The 20775-nt window shown below is 31.7% G+C and overlaps 1 protein-coding gene across 1 annotated transcript; it reads right to left on the bottom strand.

Moving 5' to 3' along the window:
* Window positions 1–9680: 9680 nt before the first annotated feature.
* LOC115887588 (enhancer of split m7 protein-like) lies at window positions 9681–10595 on the bottom strand. Its single transcript, XM_030907055.1, has one exon. The coding sequence runs from the start codon at window positions 10499–10501 to the stop codon at window positions 9893–9895; it is 609 nt and encodes a 202-aa protein (XP_030762915.1). The 5' UTR covers window positions 10502–10595; the 3' UTR covers window positions 9681–9892.
* Between the last annotated feature and the right edge of the window lie 10180 nt (window positions 10596–20775).

Genomic DNA, 20775 nt, shown 5'->3' with positions numbered 1-20775 from the left:
ACATGCGTCCTTATATAAAATAAAGTTTCTTGTATGCAACACACTGTATTTTATTTATAAAATTAAACGAAAATAATAATAAATTTGAATAAACAATATTTGGCGATATAATTCCGGAAAAAGCCGAACCGCTCCGAAATTTTCAAAAGTTTTGGGTCGCGACCGTTGCAAGAATAGCGCCCAATAGTGTTTACATTGTCCTTATGGGCACTTTCCAATCTAAACTTGTTTCATTTATCTATGGTTATTAGGTGGTTGTCATAAATAAAAACATAGATTATTGAAATTATTTAATAAGAATAATGGTATTTTATCGCAGATCCGAAAAGATTTTACTTAAAGGTATTTTATAAACTTTCTCAGTGAGAATATTAACTCCCCTGTTTCTTATATTTCAGCCTATTTCAGTTAAAGGGACGTAAAAACTATAGGAAGTAAATTTTTGTTTTCATGTTTTGACGATATCTGAGAGTTCCTAGAATTATCAAGATTATTGAATAATTATAGTTGTTTAATAAGTGAAATTAATAGAAGACTTGTAAATAGGATGATGCTTTTCATGTTATAGTTGATAGATCACCCCATTTCTCTTAATTTGTTTTTATTTCAGTACAGTTAATCACAAATTGAATTGATCTGTGCAAAAACAGCTATATATTTTCAAACATCTTATTTAAATAGTTCTTTAGTTTGTTAAACTGTATCAACTACAAAGTATTTAGCAAAAAATTATAAGGTAATAAATTTTGTAGATATAATTTATGAAAATTTATAATATATAAAGATTAGAACACAATCCTCTGAAGGAAAAAGAAATACTCAAAAACTCATTAAATATACTTTATTAAAAATAACAACATACAAAAACATCCATGCAAACTGTAATAATCAGAACATTATCCACATTATACCTTTATTAAATTTGTGTCCACACTCCTGTCAGGAAAGCCAGAAATGTTTGTTTAAATATTAACTTATTTTAAATTGTCAGAAACACATCAGAATATATCACAACCACAACTATAGGTTAATCAGTACTAAATTTTATACCTAGTAAGTGATGCGTTAACTAACAAGTATAGGATAAAAAACAATTATTAATATAGAGTGTACTATACAATGTCCTGCTTATTTATGAAATGACTTTCCCTTCAAATGTGAGGAATACCAGTAAAATAAAACATAATTTTTGGTTTGGTTTGGTGTTTGATATTCTAACTACATCTATTACAAACCTTAAGTGCTTTTAGTGAGTAACTGTATTTTTTATTATTCTTTGTGTATCCTGTAAAGTAAAAAAAAATATATTTTAATAAATATAAAAACAATGCAATAAATATCAAACAGATTCATAAAAACTACTTACAATTATTGTACATAATTATATATTTCAAGTGTTATTTGATGTTTGGTCCCATTACCAACATTACCTTATTTAGGTCTTCTCTACTAACTCAACTTTTAAACCTGTTTTAAACCTTCTTTATATTTTAAAACTAATTTACAACAATCTGTAATGCCCGCGCTGTTTCCTGAAATATAAGTTTTAATCTATTTATTATCATATAGTACATATTACAAACCTGAAAATTACTGATACGAGGAAACTTCTCAAAATAATTAGAAACCTTTTTACAAACATCTGCACTAATTTATTTTCACGAATTTGTGAACGAGTCAATGTTTTCTAATACGTTTTTAAGCGTTTTACACATTTTGAAAATCTTCCAGCCTATTCGTCAATTCTTGATCGGTGAAAAGATTATTTATAACTATATAATTAGTACTGCAGGTTGCAGGTTAAATAAAAGAACAAAATCAAGTAGAATTTGTGAATAAAAACTCAAAAAATAATGAAAATATTTAGAAAAAGGAACCGTAAACGTCAATATCAGCCAAGTGTCATATACAAACTAAAATATATAGGAAACTGAAATGATACCGTCTGTTTGAGAATTCAGTGGCGCCATGCATCGGGTCGTTACACAACTTATGATACAATTTTATTTTATTTTACAGGAAACTTTACATTTTAACGACAGGTAACTATATTGTTGCGTCGACTCTAGCGCCATCTATTATCAATTTTTGGAACGTAATTTATTTTTTTTGTACAGAAAATAGATGATTTTTCTTCTATTTCCTATTTTTTAATAAGAATAAGTTACTCTAAATTCGACATCGCTCCATTATATCGTATTGTTCTCAAACAGGTGACGTTTCATTTAGAATTAACTTATTCTCATCAAAAAATATGAAATAGAAAAAACAGCTATAGTAAATAAAATAAAAATAATTAACTGTGTGGATATGTTGAATAATTATTATTAGTAATAGCTTTATTAAAAAAAGTAAATAATACAAATTATACAATAAATAAAATTTCTTCTTCAGACGAAGCCTCGCACGGCACTGCTATACTTAACTTGTTCATATAAATACAATAATAATTATAAATCAATACAAATAGCATTAAATAATATAAAATACAACTAACAAAGTTTTGTCGCGAACTTATTCGAAGCGCGGCGAAAAAATGTGAATTGGATCAATGGTATCTATGTATAAAAGTGCAGACCAAGCGAAGTAACGCGAAGAATCAAAATACATGCAATTAATCCAATGACATTTTGGCGCTTCGCAAAAGTTTAAAGCATGATGAGCACTTGAGCGAAGCGCGCCGAAGCCGAAGCCATGCGAAGCACTGTTTTTCGCACGCGATGGATAATTAAAGTTGTTTTAACCTGACCTTTTTAATTTTAGTATTATGCGTAGAGAAATATTATCTATGTGACGATTTGATAAAAACATTGGATTCATAATGTTAATATAAAAATGCCTTTTATCTGCATTTTTCCTCAATTTCCACCCAGGTGTTGTCTCGTCTCAATTCATTATGATAATTTGTATTCTCAACATAACTCTTTGTAGCTCTGTATAATCATAATGAATGTTTCATCATCCTTGATCTCAGTAATTAAACTGAATTCACAGGTTGTATGATTCCTTCGCTATGCTTGAGATCTGAAACAAATAAATATGTTTAATTATGTGACACATCAAAAAAACCTCGAGTATGGTTTATAGGAGGAAAAAATTAAAAGTTGATGCCGTTGATAAGGGCTCTAAAATCTCAACAGAAATTGGCTATGAACTTTTTATCTTAGGTTTTAAGTTAACACAAGCATTATTTTTCATAAGAAATAATTATGGTGTTTATATGCCTTTTAAAAATAAGCAGGATTCAAAAACAATTGCTAATAAAGCAAATTTACATTTTTGAGTAGTATGCTCCACTTATTATATTTTTTAAATCTTACCTAACTTGGTTGTAAACAACTGCCTGAGTTAAATTCTTAAAAGGCGCTTAAAGAGACAGAAAGGTCTTACAAGAGAAAGATATTATACCTCACTCACAAAAACTGCATCATCTGCACTCTGGAAGATTCCTGATTTGAGTTATCTGATCCTTTCTCTAAAATGATAGATACAATTTAAAAAATCTAAAACGATAATTTTAATAAGCCAAATTCAGTTTGGATTCGTAATACATATTTAACATTTTTAATAATCTTTGGAATATCTAATAATTGAATCACTCTCTGGCCAAATTAAAGTAGCCAGTGCCATAACTTGTTTATTTACAGCTCAATTAAAATATTTTTTGTTATAAAGTGGATATGATATTTTTTTTAAAATAATGTTCACCTTCATTACTGAATATTTTGCGACATTAATTTGGCCTACAGTGTAGGTACCTACCCTTTTCAGTTACTGCTTTTATCTCAGGTAACAGTACATGTCTAATACCAACGAAATGTCTAATACCAACGAGTTGTCCACCAACAAGTTCTACAACAAATGTTTGTCTTTAAATACAGGGTTTGTACCTGGATCGACATCACTGGACACCAAATTACCAGTAGGTTGATCATCTAAAAGATTATTTTGATTTTATTAGATCAAAATATCTGAAAACGTTCTTTATTTAACTCAATGCATATACTTACCCATATGAACTGGTGTATATAAAACCTTTAGAATTAACTTCTAAACCTCTTTTTATTCCACGTACGATCTTGATTACAAAAATGTAAATCACAAACTCTATAAATCTTTTAAATATCTTGCTGTGTTGTATTTTCCATTTTAAGGTTTCGCACTTGATATCACTTTTGAAATAATGTAGGATCGTTCTTCGAGAATGTATGTCTTTTGGAAAACAAATCCGGCATCGGAATAACATAATTATGAAAGGGTTTACGGCCTGATTCCATCATTGTTATTAATAAAAAGTTTAAATAATCACTAAAATTCCAGTAAAACTTTTTTCGATTTTTGAAGGTACATATTATTTGATTAGAACTGACTTGATTTGATTTGAACTGCCTAAATATTTTCGCCTTAAGCGCGACCGGTGGTTCGTCACAGAACTAATAAATTTGTGTATAACTGGTTGCGGTAAAAAGGTCCTTTCAAAGATCTCAATTTCAGTTTCCCATATATTTTAGTTTGTATATGCCAAGTGTCAGAGTTCAATTGGATTTACCACAAATTATCAATTTGAGCGATTTGAAGTACAGTCGATTCCAGTTTAGAGATTTTCGTTTTTTAAGCCTCTCATACTGAAGTCCGCCATATTGGGAAGTTTTAAATGAATACTTGATATTTTTTACTTTATTTAATAGAAAATAACATTCTGAATAGAATGACAAGATTTGTCAACTTTTGACAATTTCGCTTAAAAAATAGTACGTAATTTAAATTAAATATTTAATCAAGGAGCCTTGGAAAAAAACATTTGATAGTCTAATATGTTTTCGTGACGCTTCCTGGCCAGTTAAAAAATGCCCCAACGTATTTTAAATAATAACTCAATTTCTTGATGTCGAACAAGGGTGACTGATTAACATATTTGGAAAAGGCATTTTTTAGCGTATAACTGGCACCAAGTACTTGGTATTTCGAGTCAAATTGTCGTTGATTACAGCCATTGCACTCTAGGATAAAATCTAAAATACTGTTTTTTAAGCAAATGTAATTCTATTCAGAATATCATCAGATACAGTAAAAAGATACTGAGGGTACCGTTCAGTGGTACATCTAGAGATTAACTCTGGGAGGGGGTAATGCCAGTATTTATGTAAAGTACAAGGGGGGGGGTAAATTTCATTTGAATGAACTTGGAACCGTTTAGAGATCAGAAGTTGTATTCATTTCCGGTGAAACAGAAAGCGATCGAAAATAATTGAATACGTCAATCAATCCTGATTTATGTTATACAGGGTGTCCCAGGCTGAGAGTGCATTAGAAGTTTCTAGAGAACTACAATATCTAGGTATACATAGGAAAAATTTTGCACATCATTGTTTCATAATGAGATCTACCAATTAAAAATATTTTCAATATGGTGGCACTTCCGGAAATACCGGAAGTTAATAACAATTTTCCTATTTCAAATGGGTACCCCATTTTTTATTATATATTTAAATTCTGCATAAAATTTTAAGAATGTTTATATTAAACACTCTAACTCTATATATTAACGCGTTTTTGAGAAAAAAAATATTTAAAATTTTTGAAGGAAAAAAACTGCCTGTCAAAAACCTGTATAGCCTAAACGTCAAATTTAGTGATTACCACAGCCACTGTGACATCAAGAGAAGATATGTATATCTATTTCAAAAAATAAATTGTTCGAATGTCATATAATATTGGCCAGCTAGGGCCAATAAAAATCAATCAATTGAGCGATTAAAAACATATTAGAAATCGTTTTTTTTTCAAATGGAAACCCACTTCTTTTGTTTCACTAGGGGAAAAGTTTTTTTAATTCATTACGTCTTCATTGTACATGTTCCTCTACCTAAAATAAATCATTTTTAAGTTATTTAAGATTTAGTTTTAAAGCGTAAAGTTTTCTGCTTTTTAACTAGTAGCCTATGATTTTATATATCTGGCCATATCATAATGCCATTAGATATCACTAAAATACGAGATATATTTTTATAAATACACTTTATAAAGTTTTAGGAGGCAGTAGTTATAATATAGGAAATTAAAATAATTAATTTTTTGACAGAAGGAAATAACCGTCTGATGGTCTGACACTTAAGGTCAAAGGAAGGCAGTTAAAATCAGGAAAAAATTACGCTTTAAAACTGAATTTTAAATAACTTAAAAACGATTTATTTTATGTACTTATAGGAAAATTGGAACTTTCGTTGCACGTCATCAATGACACCATGCGTCGTCTTATGGAGTTTGCTGGTGGTCGTATTATGATGCGCAACGAAAGTTATTTTAATTTCCCTATATATGAAAATGTATAATAAAAAGTAAAGACTTGAAAAAGAAAAACTTTTTTCTAATTAAATAAAAAAAGTTGGTTTCCATTTGAAAAAAATGATTTATGAATTTATGAATTGTTTAATCTCATATAATTCAATCTTATAATTCCATCACATTCCAACCGCTACGGCCAATATTATATGACATTCAAACAATTTAATTTTTGAAATAGATAGTCATATTTTTTCTCTTTATGTCATAGTGGATGAAGTCACAAAACATCCCCCTTTAGAACTTCGTCTGTCATGTTAAGAAATGAAAGTAAATGATAAAGCACCTCTCGTGTTTATTCGCACTCAAACATTTTCAATTAATGCCTGTATATATTTTTAATATATTTTTTAAATTTACATTTTTTTAATTGAAAAGTATATTACATAACAATTATGTCAATTATAGGATTTCAAGCTTGTTTTCTAACATTTTTTAAATAAAACGAATTATAAAATTTCAATATATTATGTATATATGTCGTAGGTATGAAAAAAGTAAAATATAAAAGGGACAAACGCTTACTTACATTGCAATAAAACTTCCACTTTTACTTTTGCAATCCAAACGCAATATTTCTATTTCACAAATAAAAATATCCGACAACACTAAAATCACTGAAACTTCCGCGGCTGACAACGAAATCTGAAAAATATAAGGGCACTTTTTGTTTTGGACCTGCATATTAATATTACGCTGTACTATTATGTGTTTGTTGTTGAAATAATATAAAATATCTAATTATAACATGTAAATTTTAACATTTTAACATGATTTTAACTACTTTTGACAATAACTAACTTTTTATCAAGATGACATTTTAGACGGCAACTGACATATGTATATGTCATAATATTTATTATAATAATTTTAATCTAAACATATTTTAATCTTAAATATGTATGTAATATAATTTAAATTACTATAATGCAACTTTATACTAAGAAAACATTTATACATTCAGTGGCGTAACAACAGACTCACGGGCCTGTGTGCAAAAATTTTACCGGCCCCTACATATTTACACCTACATATTTCAATACTTATATACTAATCTGAATAATATGCACTCATATTTTAGGTTAGAAATAACATTATCAAATTAATTTTTATATAGTATTATTTATTACTACAACATAGAATATGTAACCCAAAACATATAAAATACAAAAAAAAAATAAAAAAAAACAAAACAAAAAACAACAACAAAACTAACTAAATTAAAATAAACAATGTAAATAGGATCATGAATATGTTAAAATTCTTTTTTCCTTGCTTTAGCATGGGCGAAAGTTGACTCAATATTACCAATGTCTATTGTACGAGTAACATCATTTTCTATTGAAATAATTGCCAAAAAAAGTGGCAGTTTCGGACACCTCTCGTAACTTAGCTGCCTTATCGTCCCCTTAATACAACCATTAGGTAACTAGAGTTTTTGTGATTTTGAGTTAATTAGTTTGGCCAGTATATTTTTTCATGCTCTTTTTGATGCTACAACTAGCTTAGTTCTATATCTATTCGATGGTACAGAAATCCAGTGACAATACAGCAAATTTCCTTTTTTGTCAAATTTAATGCTCTAATGAAAAATCACATATTTCCAGTTATTTTTATTTTGCAAAATAAAAAGGAAAACACAGCTACAAAATTGCACAAGAACAAGTGTAAAGTAATAAGATATTTTCACGATAGCGTGTGCTAGTTAAGTAGTTAAGAAGACATGTGATAGATAAGAACTTAGTTCGGGATCGCCCGATTCTGCTTGATTCGCCATAGCATGTGATAGATATATGGGAATGCGGCACGGGCCCCTCCAGGGCCCGGGCCCTTGTGCTGCACACACACGGCACATCGATAGTTACGCCACTTTATACATTCACAAAATACAACAAAGTCTAATAATATAGTTTGAAAACAATGAATATTGAATTAAAATTGAAAAAGTTAAGCGCGACCCCTTGTGTCAAAATTAGATGATTAAATTTTCGCAATTTTTACACCATTTGATGACCGGTGGCGCCTCTAGTGTTTGTTCGGGCGGTTGGTCTTTTACTCCCTCTTATGGCCATTAAAGAAAAAGTTCTAAAGGGGGATGTTTGTGGATGTAGTAATCACTAAATTTGACGTTTAGGCTATAAAAATATTTTTTTGACAGGCAGTTTTTTCCTCCAAAAATTTTATTTTTTTTTTCTCATAAACGGTTAATGTTAGGTATAGAGTGTTTGATATCAAAATTCATATAATTTTACAGAGAATTTAAGTAATAAAAAATGGGGGTTCCCATTTAAAATAGGAAGTTGCTGTCAACTTTCGGTATTTCCGAAAGTGCCGCCATATTGAAAATATGTTTAATTGATAGAGCTCATTGTGAAACAACGCTGTGCAAAAAATCTCCGATCTAGATCTTGTAGTTCTCTAGAAACTGCACGCTCAGCCTGGGACACTCTGTATACTAACATACCAAATTTCGTTTGTTTGGTTGAAAAAATAAAAAAAGTTATAGATATGAGCCGCTTTTGAAAAACACCCGGTAGGTGTAACAGGGGAGTGCGGCTCATGCGGAAGCGGGGAAAGCGCCGCTTTGCTATATGTTGAGACAAAAAGAAAACAACTTTTTTAATTAATAATTGGAATGTCTGTAGGTATAAAAAAATATTTTTTTCACTTTTTTTATTACCTTTATTTAATCGCTTCCCCTTCCAAAACTTACACCGCACGCCCCTGTGTGCAACATGTTATGTGTATAACCTTTATTCCTCTAATTGTAGGAACCAAAGTAGGAACTGAATCTATGTAATATTTTGAGCTAAACAAATCATGATGAGAAAAACTTCTGTTTTTCTGTCATTTTAATTCTCTTATTCTGTATATTTATACAAGGTGTCTCAGAAATAAGTGCAAGTATTTTAACTGGTAGTATAGTTCAACCCCAGAAACACGTCTATGAGGTTCTTTTCGTGAAAAAAGAATTTGAAAATTCGGAATTTTTTGAAAAAAATTTTGGAAATTTTTTTAGTTAAAAAACATAATTTCTTGATATTATGGCAACATACGTAGTAGATTAAATTTACAAGAAAGAAAATCCAGAAAAGATCCAGTGAAAATTTTGGCAAAAAATCATTTTTTTTTAGAAAATTTCAAAGTAAAATAACTCCGTTACTTTGGACTTATTTGAAAAACGATAAAGAGAAAATATGTTTCTTTTATCGAGATCTACCACCCCTTAAAATACTTGCACTTATTTCTGGAACACCCTGTATAACCTCTACCTATAGGCACGTACTATAGGTATATAATTTGAGGAAATAATTAAAATAAATAAAATACCAGTAAGATAAATTTAATTTTTTTATTAAAATATGAAAAACCTAGGATTTAATATCACAGTTAACAAATATTAGTTTTGTACCATTTTAATTTTTTTACAAATTCAATATTATTCTCCTTAATCTAATATCACATAAATAAATACTATAATAGAATAAAGCTTTTAAAGAATTTGCGATAATTGTCCATATTTACAAAAACGCAGTTTGTTATTACGAATTTACCACGGTCGCCAAACTTGACTATTGTCACAATCACTTACACTAATCGGAGAAGGCGAGCCTCTTGATGCTGGTGGTGTTAACGGCATACTGTATCCTTGATGGTAGCTATCTTCACTGAAATCACTTGTAGGTCCAACTTTGACTACTAGCGGAACGGATACTTTAGGAGACAAGTTGTCTAATTCGTTTAGCTGACAACCTAGATGCGTCATCAGCCTTGTACCCAGTTGAATGTTGACTCCGGGGGTTGAAGCGAGCACTCTGGACACTTCCTTGGCACAAGTAGTATATCCGGAGCGGAATCGGTCAGCTTCCAAGACGGGATTGTTAAGAATTTGTTTTTCTTTTTTCAATTTTCGTAAATGGGCGACGGTAATCTCCAAAATATCGGCTTTTTCTAGTTTTGTTATGTTTTCCTCGTCCATGGCCAAAGCAGAAACCATCAGATCCTTTAATTCGTCCAGACAGCGATTGATTCTGGCTCGTCGTTTTCTTTCCAGTAATGGTTTCATCACTTTTCTATACTGCATGGTTTTCGACATGGGTTTGGCGTCGTAGGCATGAAGGTGGTGGGTTGTGGCGGGATAATCGTACACAGTAGACATGGCGCGTAAGCGAATTTAACGGCACAATGGTAGCGTTCAAGAACTCGAAGCGTACTAAGCGAGCGTTCGTTTCTGAATGAAGCTCGGAGAGGAGTGCGATGACGTTTTATAAGGGGCTGACGAAGCCAGGTGCAGGACCGCAGCGCGCAAACCGTGGGAATGTGACGGGGTTTGAGCCGGGTGGACTATGCGTGCACCGATGACGTCAAGGGTGAATGCGTGGCGGGAACGTGGGAACTCGTGTAAGGCACGTGAGGGTTGCCGTTCAATGCTTTTTTACCTAACTTATAATATGCAGGATGCAGGCCGACAATAATGAACAGCAATATGTTACTTTGACTTCTTAAAGATGATTTTATTCTCTATTTAAACAATAAAAAAGACAACATGTACCTTGTTTTTATTTTAACATTTTAAACAGAGTTATCCTTAACATCAAGTTTCTGCACAGACGATCAAAAACGGTTCTAACAATGGATCATTTAGATAGAAACATTATTATACATATAGAAATATAGATACACATACATTATGTTGCATCGGAACTCGGGACATAGAAAATCCCATGTAAATTTTGATAAGGCCAAATATTATCTCCCCAGGAGCGCTTTTCTGTACACGGCATCGGTATCGGTAAATTATGACAGTTTTGTATATAGTAAAATTAATTTTGTCATAGTTGTTGTCATAGTTATCGATCGGTCATAGGGTATATATCTAATCTAGATATCACAAATTTGTACCGACGAAGATCGGTATCTCTACCGTGCCCTTGTTAATCCCACTGTAGAGATACCGATAGTCGTCGGTACAAATTTACTATATGCTCTATTAATGGCAGCTAAAATTATGACAACAACAATTAACACCATTTTACTATATAAAAATACTACGTTAATAAAACGCTCATTGGCCATACGTACCGAGAGCTGTCGTAACTTACCGATTCCGACGATTGTCGATGCCGTGTACAGAATAGGCGCTCCAGATGATTTTATGCAGAAGTTGTTATAGACTTTATTGAAGAGGCGTTAAAGTTTTACTCTCTTCTAGAATATCGTTTTATTTGGAATCGGCATTTAAATGTTATTTGCAAAATTTACATTCACATTAATAAAATTTATATAGGGTGTCCCAGAAATAAGTGCAAGTATTTTAACTGGTAGTATAATTCAACCACAGAAACACGCCTGAGTTTTTTTTCACGAAAATTTTTTTTTGAAAATTCGAAATATTTTTAAAAATTTTTTGGATTTTTTTTAGTTTTTAGTTACACAACATAATTTCCTGATAATATGGCAACATAAGTAGTAGAATAAATAAGTAAGTAGTAAATTTACAAGAAAGAAAATCCGGAAAAGATCCAGCGGTTCTCAAAATTTTAGCAAAAAATATTTTTTTTTGGAAATTAAAATAACTCCGTTATTTTGGACTTATTTGAAAAACGATAAAGAGAAAATATGTTTCTTTTATCGAGATCTACCACCCCTTAAAATACTTGCATTTACTTCTGGGACACCCTGTATAATACGGCCCAGAGAGCTACAATTAAAATACCAGTAAAAATATAATTTTGTCATTGTGCCATTTTGTCATTTACATTCAAAGGCCAGATCATGGCCAGATTTTGGGTCACATTTTGTTTACAAGCTATGTTTACAATTTACAAGCCTTTGTGTGGTTTGGAAAGGTTATTTTTTTTATAAATTGGAATGATCATCTAAAAAATAATTAGTTGAGAATAGTATTCACGGTGTATGATTTGTTTGCTATTTTATTACTTAGTCACTCTCGTGGCTTCGCCTCATACCACATGCCCATGCCTACAACCTACATACTCAATAACTCAAGAAATAATCGAAATATTTGAAACTTAAGGAACTTCATTAAATAACCATACTAATTAATAAAATGTTCAAATAATATTCCCTATTCACAGCCAACGAAAGATCAGACATCTGACAGGCCAATTAATGGCGCGATATAGGCTAATTACGTTTCCTTTGGACGTCATCCATTCTTTAATTATAAGGGTATGTACAGTGGAGTAACAACAGACTCACGGGCCTGTGTGCAAAAATTTTACCGGGCCCCCTATTACACCTACATATTTCAATACTTATACTATACTAATCTGAATAATATGCACTCATATTAATTTTAGGTTAGAAATAACATTATCAAATTAATTTTTATATAGTATTATTTATTACTGCAACAGAGAATGTATAACACAAAACATATAAAATATCAAATAAATAAAAAAAATAAATAAAAACAAAACAAAAAACAACAACAAAACAAACTAAATTAAAATAAACAATGTAAATAGGAACATGAACATGTTAAAATTCTTTTTTTCCTTGCTTTAGCATGGGCGAAAGTTGACACAATATTACCAATGTCTATTGTACGGGCAACTTCATTTTCTATTGAAATAATTGCCAAAGCTGATTACCGTTTTTCGCCCATAGTATTTCTTAAATTATTTTTGACAAGCTTTAATTAGGAAAAAGATCTTTCAGTCGAGGCCACAGAAACAGGTATGGTGAAAAAAATATGACACGCTATTAAAATCTCGCTGAAACTAGAAGACGATGAAAGGTTTTTAATTAAAATAAATTCAGTGAGTTCAAAAATGCAATTGATTTCATATAAATTATTTCAGAAACACTGCCTGAAGGAGAGTTGGTAATTGAGAAGAAATCGTATAGGCAATATAATCGGGGTATTTAAGGTATAGAACCTGACCCATTTCATATAATATATGAAATAGGTCAGGTTCTATAGGAGGATATATTATATCCTCATCAGAAACAGAATGATTCTGTTTCATTCGCGATAGCATGTGATAGATTCGGAAATGCCGCCCGGGCCCCCCGAGGGCCCGGGCCCGTGTGCTTCGCACACACGGCACATCGATAGTTACGCCACTGGATATGTACATGACAACCATTAATTGAAAATCGGATCTCCTAAGATTCATGGACGACTTCTTCTAAAGCCCGTCCAATTTCTTCTTGTAAAAGTTAATAATCTTAAGTGTCCGAAGAATAGTGCTGTGGTCTTTTCCTACACCAGCTAGTGTTTTTATTTTCTTTGACTTATTGTTTTCTTCCTGTGCATTATTTTCATCTTCACACTTACATTTGCTAATACCGTGCCTTTGTTTTAAATCTTTGTATTATTCTTTGAATTGTTGACTTAATAATTAAACTATACCTAAAGGTTTGTTCGGATACAGAGCCGCAAACATATCCAACACAACGCGACGACTGTTTCCAGCAAAATGTCATTTAATCATATTAATTTTAGAAGTAGTGAAAATTATAATTATTTTATACAGGGTCCGACAATAATACGTCGGGCATCTGTAGCTCCCAGAATAAACAACTTGAAAATTTTGTTTAAATGCAAATCTAAAGTATGTTCTAGGATGTATTTCAGGAAAATATTTTAACTTCTATAGGGTGGCTTAAAAAAGTGTCAGTGGATCTGGATGATTTTTTTTAATTGAAACACCCTGTATATTATTGCTTTTTTGTCTTCCTTTCAGATCACTCTACATAATCCTAAGATATGATTAAATATGTTTTGATAGTTTCAGAGATATTAATAAATAAATCAAAAAAATATATTCAACCCTTCAAAAAAAATTAAACATATGTACCGGGTGGCCAACTAAGAATGGACGCCGGCTGTATCTCAGAAACTACTTATCGTATAACTTTGGGAAAAAAATTCTAATAAGTAAATCGACCAAGAGAAATCGCTGGAAATTATTTTCAAGTTCGAAAAATGCTCGCTAGGGGGCGTTTCTCTAAGAGCCAATCAGAAAACAGGGTTTTTCTCAAAAATATGCAGGTGAACAGATATTTTAAATATTACTATTATAATCATCGAGATATTTGTAATTTTTTTGACATAGAGTATTTTGTTCTATCTCATAAAATAAAGTGGTGGGGGAAGGTTAAATTTGTTTTTATTAAAATATGGATAACTCTGGTTTAGGTTACGCGATTTAAACAAACTAGGGCTCGTTTAAAAGAGCTTTTCTTCCTTAATGATCTCCAGTATTAATTTTGTTTCCACAATTTTCTTCGTGGTAGCTAGAGGGCGCTGTTTGACATCATAACAGATATTGCGCTTTTGCGTAAAAAAATTATATAGGAGGCTATACTTTTCTTTACACAGTTAAATAGAGCACAAAATTTCCAAAATATCAGCGCAAAACGCAACTTTCTATCTTCTCTCTAACCGGAGATATTAAGAGAACAAATCATTACACACTTAGGATTATATGGTCTAAAAATTAAAGTAGTAGGCTAGGAAACAAAAAGAGGTGAATTGGTTACGTCAAATTATCAAAACATATATTTTAATATCATTCTAATACCATTTAATTATTATTTATCCATATTCGTTCTAGTAGATAGTATAGGGGGTATTTCCCTCCTCAGCTTCCTCCTCATACTGCCTCACCGGAGCCGCACACTCCTCCCACTACCAATACACATATTTACACATATTTACACATATACCCACATATACATCTTCCTCAGATCACATAGGGGGCCGCACACTCCTCCCACTACCAATACACATATTTACACATATACCCGCATATACGTCTTCCTCAGATCGCATAAGGGGCCGCTCACTCCTCCCACTTCCAATACACATCTTTTCGCTTATATCCCCACACGATTTGTCCCCTCCACATTTTTTATTATTCTTTATTTTATTCTCAGATCATATATAGTTCAAACATAAGAATGTAAGGTAGTTCTTTATAATTTTGTAAAATAATGAAGAGTAATGTGCAACACTAAAAAAATAGCTAATGTCATTAAAAAGTTATTTAAGAAATATATTGATTTTCGTCAAGTAATTTCTCACCAAGTGATATCAAGTAATCAAAACCCTGATTTATTGTTTCCACTCATACAAGATTGTTATAGGATAATTGAGTTCTGTGCTGATTTTTTATTACAAAAGCTTAATCTTTTGGAGTTTGTGCGTGTATTGGGAAAAACATATTTTGCATGTGAACTAAGTTACATTGTTCCATTTTTGAGGATAAAAAAGGATTCCGAAGTTATAATAGAAATTATAAAAGCGCAAGACAGGTTCCACTTGAACGAAGCTAGAGACCAATTAGTAAGAAGATTTAAAACTAAATTACCACAACCGAGAGAAGCTAAGAAGATAACATCGAAAAAAAATAGAATTCATCGTTTCTTTTATCGAGATCTACCACCCCTTAAAAATACTTGCATTTACTTCTGGGAGACCTCCCAGCCACGGCCCAGAGAGCTACAATTAAAAATACCAGTAAAAATATAATTTTGTCATTGTCAAATTTGATGTTACATTCAAAGGCTGTGATCATGGCCAGATTTTGGGTCACATTTTGTTTACAAGCTATGTTTACAATTTACAAGCTTTGTGTGGTTTGAAAGGTTATTTTTTTATAAATTGAATGATCATCTGTAATTGCTGAGAATAGTATTCACGGTGTATGATTTGTTTGCTATTTTATTGGCTTGCTCGTGGCTTCGCCTCATACCACATGCCCATGCCTACAACTCCACATACTAATAACTCAAGAAATAATCGAAATATTTGAAACTTAAGGAACTTCATTAAATAACCATACTAATTAATAAAATGTTCAAATAATATTCTATTCACAGCCAACGAAAGATCAGACATCTGACAGGCCAATTAATGGCGCGATATAGGCTAATTACGTTTCCTTTGGACGTCATCCATTCTTAATTATAAGGGTATGTACAGTGAGTAACAACACCTCATTTGGCCTGTGCAAAATTTTACCGGGCCCCTATTACACCTACATATTTCAATAATACTTATACTATACTAATCTGAATAATATGCACTCATATTAATTTTAGGTTAGAAATAACATTATCAAATTACCTCTTTATATAGTATTATTTATTACTGCAACAGAGAATGTATAACACAAAACATATAAAAATATCAAAAATAAAAAAATAAATAAAAACAAAACAAAAAACAACAACAAAACTAATTAAATTAAAATAAACAATGTAAATAGGAACATGAACATGTTAAAATTCTTTTTTCCTTGCTTTAGCATGGGCGAAAGTTGACACAATATTACCAATGTCTATTGTACGGGCAACTTCATTTTCTATTGAAATAATTGCCAAAGCTGATAACCGTTTTTCGCCCATGGTATTTCTTAAATAATTTTTGACAAGTTTTAATTTGGAAAATGATCTTTCAGCCCAGGCCACAGAAAAATATGACACGCTGTTAAAATCTCGCTGAAACTAGAAGACGATGAAAGGTTTTTAATTAAAATAAATTCAGTGAGTTCAAAAATGCAATTGATTTCACATAAATTATTTCGGAAACATTGCCTGAAGGAGAGTAATTGAGAAGAAATCGTATAGGCAATAATGGGTATAGTATCCTGACCCATTTCATATAATATATGAAATAGGTCAGGTTCTATAGGAGGATATATTATATTCCTCACGAAACAGAATGATTCTGTTTCATTCGCGATAGCATGATAGATTCGGGGTCGCCGCCCGGGCCCCCTGGAGAGGCCTGGCCCAAGCCGCGTACACGGCACATCGATAGTTATGCCACTGGATATGTGTACATGACAACCATTAATTGAAAATCGGATCTCCCATGATTCATGGACGACTTCTTTTCCTTAAAGCCCGTCCAATTTCTTCTTCTTGTAAAAGTTAATAATCTTAAGTGTCCGAAGAATAGTGCTGTGGTCTTTTCCCTACACCAAAGCAGTGTTTTTATTTCTTTCTTTTTGACTATTAAGTTTTCTTCCTGTGCATTATTTTCATCTTCACACTTACATTTGCTAATACCGTGCCTTTGTTTTAAATCTTTGTATTATTCTTTTGAATTGTTGAGTTAATAATTAAACTATACCTAAAAGGTTTGTGCCTGGATACAGAGCCGCAAACATATCCAACACAACGCGACGACTGCTTCAGCAAAATGTCATTTAATCATATTAATTTTAGAAGTAGTGAAAATTATAATTATTTTATACAGGGTCCGGACACAATACCGGGCATCTGTAGTTCCCAGAATAAACAAATCCTGAGAATTTTGTTTAAATGCAAATCTAAAGTATGTTCTAGGATGTATTTCAGGAAAATATTTTAACCCCATAGGGTGGCTTAAAAAAAAGTGTCAGTGGATCTGGATGATTTTTTTTAATTGAAACACCCCGTATTATTATGGTTCTCCTTTTCAGATCACTTACATAATCCTAAGATATGATTAAATATGTTTTGATAGTTTCAGAGATATTAATAAATAAATCAAAAAAATATATTCAACCCTTCAAAAAAAAATTAAACATATGTACCTCGGTGGCCAACTAAGAATGGACGCCGGCTGTATCTCAGAAACTACTTATCGTATAACTTTGGGAAAAAAATTCTAATAGGTAAATCGACCAAGAGAAATCGCTGGAAATTACTTTCAAGTTCGAAAAATGCCCGCTAGGAGGCGTTTCTCTAATAGCCAATGAGAAAACAGGGTTTTTCTCAAAAATATGCAGGTGAACAGGTATTTTAAATATTACTATTATAATCATCGATGAATTTGTAATTTTTTTGATATAGAGTATTTTGCTCTATCTCAAAAAAAATAAAGTGGTGGGGGAGGTTAAACTTGCTTTTATTAAAATAAGGATAATTCTGGTTTAGGTTGCGCGATTTAAACAAACTAGGCCTCGTTTAAAAGAGCTGTTCTTCCTTAATGATCTCCAGTATAAATTTTGTTTCCACAATTTTTTTCGTGGTAGCTAGAGGGCGCTGTTTGACATCATAACAGATATTGCGCTTTTGCGTAAAAAAATTAAATAGAAGGCTATATTTCTCTTTGCACAGTTAAATAGAGCACAAAATTTCCAAAATATCAGCGCAAACCGCAACTTTCTATCTGCTCTCTAACCGGAGATATTAAGAGAACAAATCATTACACACTAGGAGTGAACGGTCCCTTATGCGATCTGAGGAAGACGTATATGTGGGTATATGTGTAAATATGTGTATTGGTAGTGGGGGGAGTGTGCGGCCCCGGTGAGGTAGTATGAGGAGGAATCTGAGGAGGGAAATACCCCCTATACTATCTACTCGTTCTTGATTCGACCCCATAAATTAAAACCCAGGCATATTGAATCCGATGACCCAGCTGGCCATGGAAATATGCCGCTCCAGCGTCTCTATCTACTAAGTAAGTGGTACCCAAGAAGCCCCACACATTCATAGCAAAATAAGCGGCACCACTGCCTCAACTTCTCCAACTGCATTTATGCTGATGAAATTGCAACAAATGCAATTTCATCATGATGGATCCTCTAACAAAATTGGCAATTCATTTCTTAGAAATTACGGATAGTTCATTTCCTTCAATTAATTAAAAAGTCCAATCACATTCGCCATCCTAGAATTCCTGCGTAAACATTTACCGTCCAACGGTCTTGGTGCTAAACTACTTTGCATCAAGGGTAGATTTGAACCAATAGTGCATATTGTTAAGATTCGCACCTTCGTTCGGTGCTATATGAAAAGGGACCCAAACAACATAAACTTTATAATATAATAATAAATAACACAAACAACAGGTAAAACACGAAAACAAGTCCAGTCAAGGACGAACTTGGATTAATAACTAAATGACGTTATATGAAATAAAAAAAAAATAATCCTTAGTTTTCGACAATACGAAATTCGGCCGTTTTCTGTTAAAAACAATATGGCGGCACAAAATTCCTAAAAATTTTAATAAAATTATTGATTTTCCGACTTTCGGCCATTTTAATCTGACAACTATTTACGTATAATTAAACAAGAAATTCGTAAAAATTATATGGATGGATGATAATGTTACATAAACACGTTTAAGTAATTATAACGTCATTTTTTTTAAGAAAACGCCCGAAATTCGGATGCATGAAAACTGAACTTAAACGTTTTGATATTTTGACGCAACCAATTTATCTCTTTTTGTTTCCTAGCCTACTACTATAATTTTTAGACGATATAATCCTAAGCGGCAGCCTAACATGATTTGTTCTCTTAATATCTCCGGTTAGAGAGAAGATAGAAAGTTGCGGTTTGCGCTGATATTTTGGAAATTGTGTGCTATATTTAACTGTGTAAAGAGAAGTATAGTCTCCTATTTAATTTTTTACGCAAAAGCGCAATATCTGTTATGATGTCAAACAGCGCCCTCTAGCTACCACGAAGAAAATTGTGGAAACAAAATTTATACTGGAGATCATTAAGGAAGAAAAGCTCTTTTAAACGAGCCCTAGTTTGTTTAAATCGCATAACCTAAACCAGAGTTATCCTTATTTTAATAAAAACAAATTTAACCTTCCACCACCACTTTATTTTATGAGATAGAGCAAAATACTCTATATCAAAAAAATTACAAATTTCTCGATGATTACAATAGTAATATTTAAAATACCTGTTCACTTGCATATTTTTGAGAAAAATCCTGTTTTCTGATTGGCTCTTAGAGAAACGCCCCCTAGCGGGCATTTTTCGAACTTGAAAATAATTTCCAGCGATTTCTCTTGGTCGATTTACTTATTAGAATTGTTTTCCCAAAGTTATACGATAAGTAGTTTCTGAGATACAGCCGGCGTCCATTCTTAGTTGGCCACCCGGTACATATGTTTAATTTTTTTTGAAGTGTTGAAAAATATATTTTTTTGATTTATTTATTAATATCTCTGAAACTATCAAAACATATTTAATCATATCTTAAGATTATGTAGAGTGATCTGAAAGGAAGACAAAAAAGCAATAATATACAGGGTGTTTCAATTAAAAAAAAACATCCAGATCCACACACTTTTTTGAGCCACCCTATAGAAGTTAAAATATTTTCCTGAAATACATCCTGTTACATACTTTAGGTTTGCACTTACACAAAATTCTCAAGTTTTTTATTCTGGGAGCTACAGATGCCCGACGCTCTATTGCCGGACCCTGTATAAAATTATTACTCTATTCGGTACGTTCAAATTCTTGTAAACAAAATGTGACATAGAATTTGACAATGACAAAATCATATCTTTGCTGGTATTTTAATTGTAGCTTTATCTGGGCCGTATTATAAATTTTACTAATGAATGTAGATTTTTGCAAATAACATTTTGATTTCCGATTCCGAATAAAATGATATTCTAGGCTAAAGTACAAGTTTACCGCCTCTTGAAAAAA

Source organism: Sitophilus oryzae, unplaced genomic scaffold, assembly GCF_002938485.1.
Source record: "Sitophilus oryzae breed Bouriz unplaced genomic scaffold, Soryzae_2.0 scaffold_578_pilon_pilon, whole genome shotgun sequence".
NCBI lineage: Eukaryota > Metazoa > Arthropoda > Insecta > Coleoptera > Curculionidae > Sitophilus > Sitophilus oryzae.
The sequence above is the reverse complement of the archived record's forward strand: the minus strand, read 5'-3'. Positions and strand labels throughout refer to the sequence as shown.

Excerpts from the sequence above, each read along its gene's own strand:
- LOC115887588 (XM_030907055.1), bottom strand. The coding sequence starts at position 10,501 with ATGTCTACTGTGTACGATTATCCCGCCACAACCCACCACCTTCATGCC.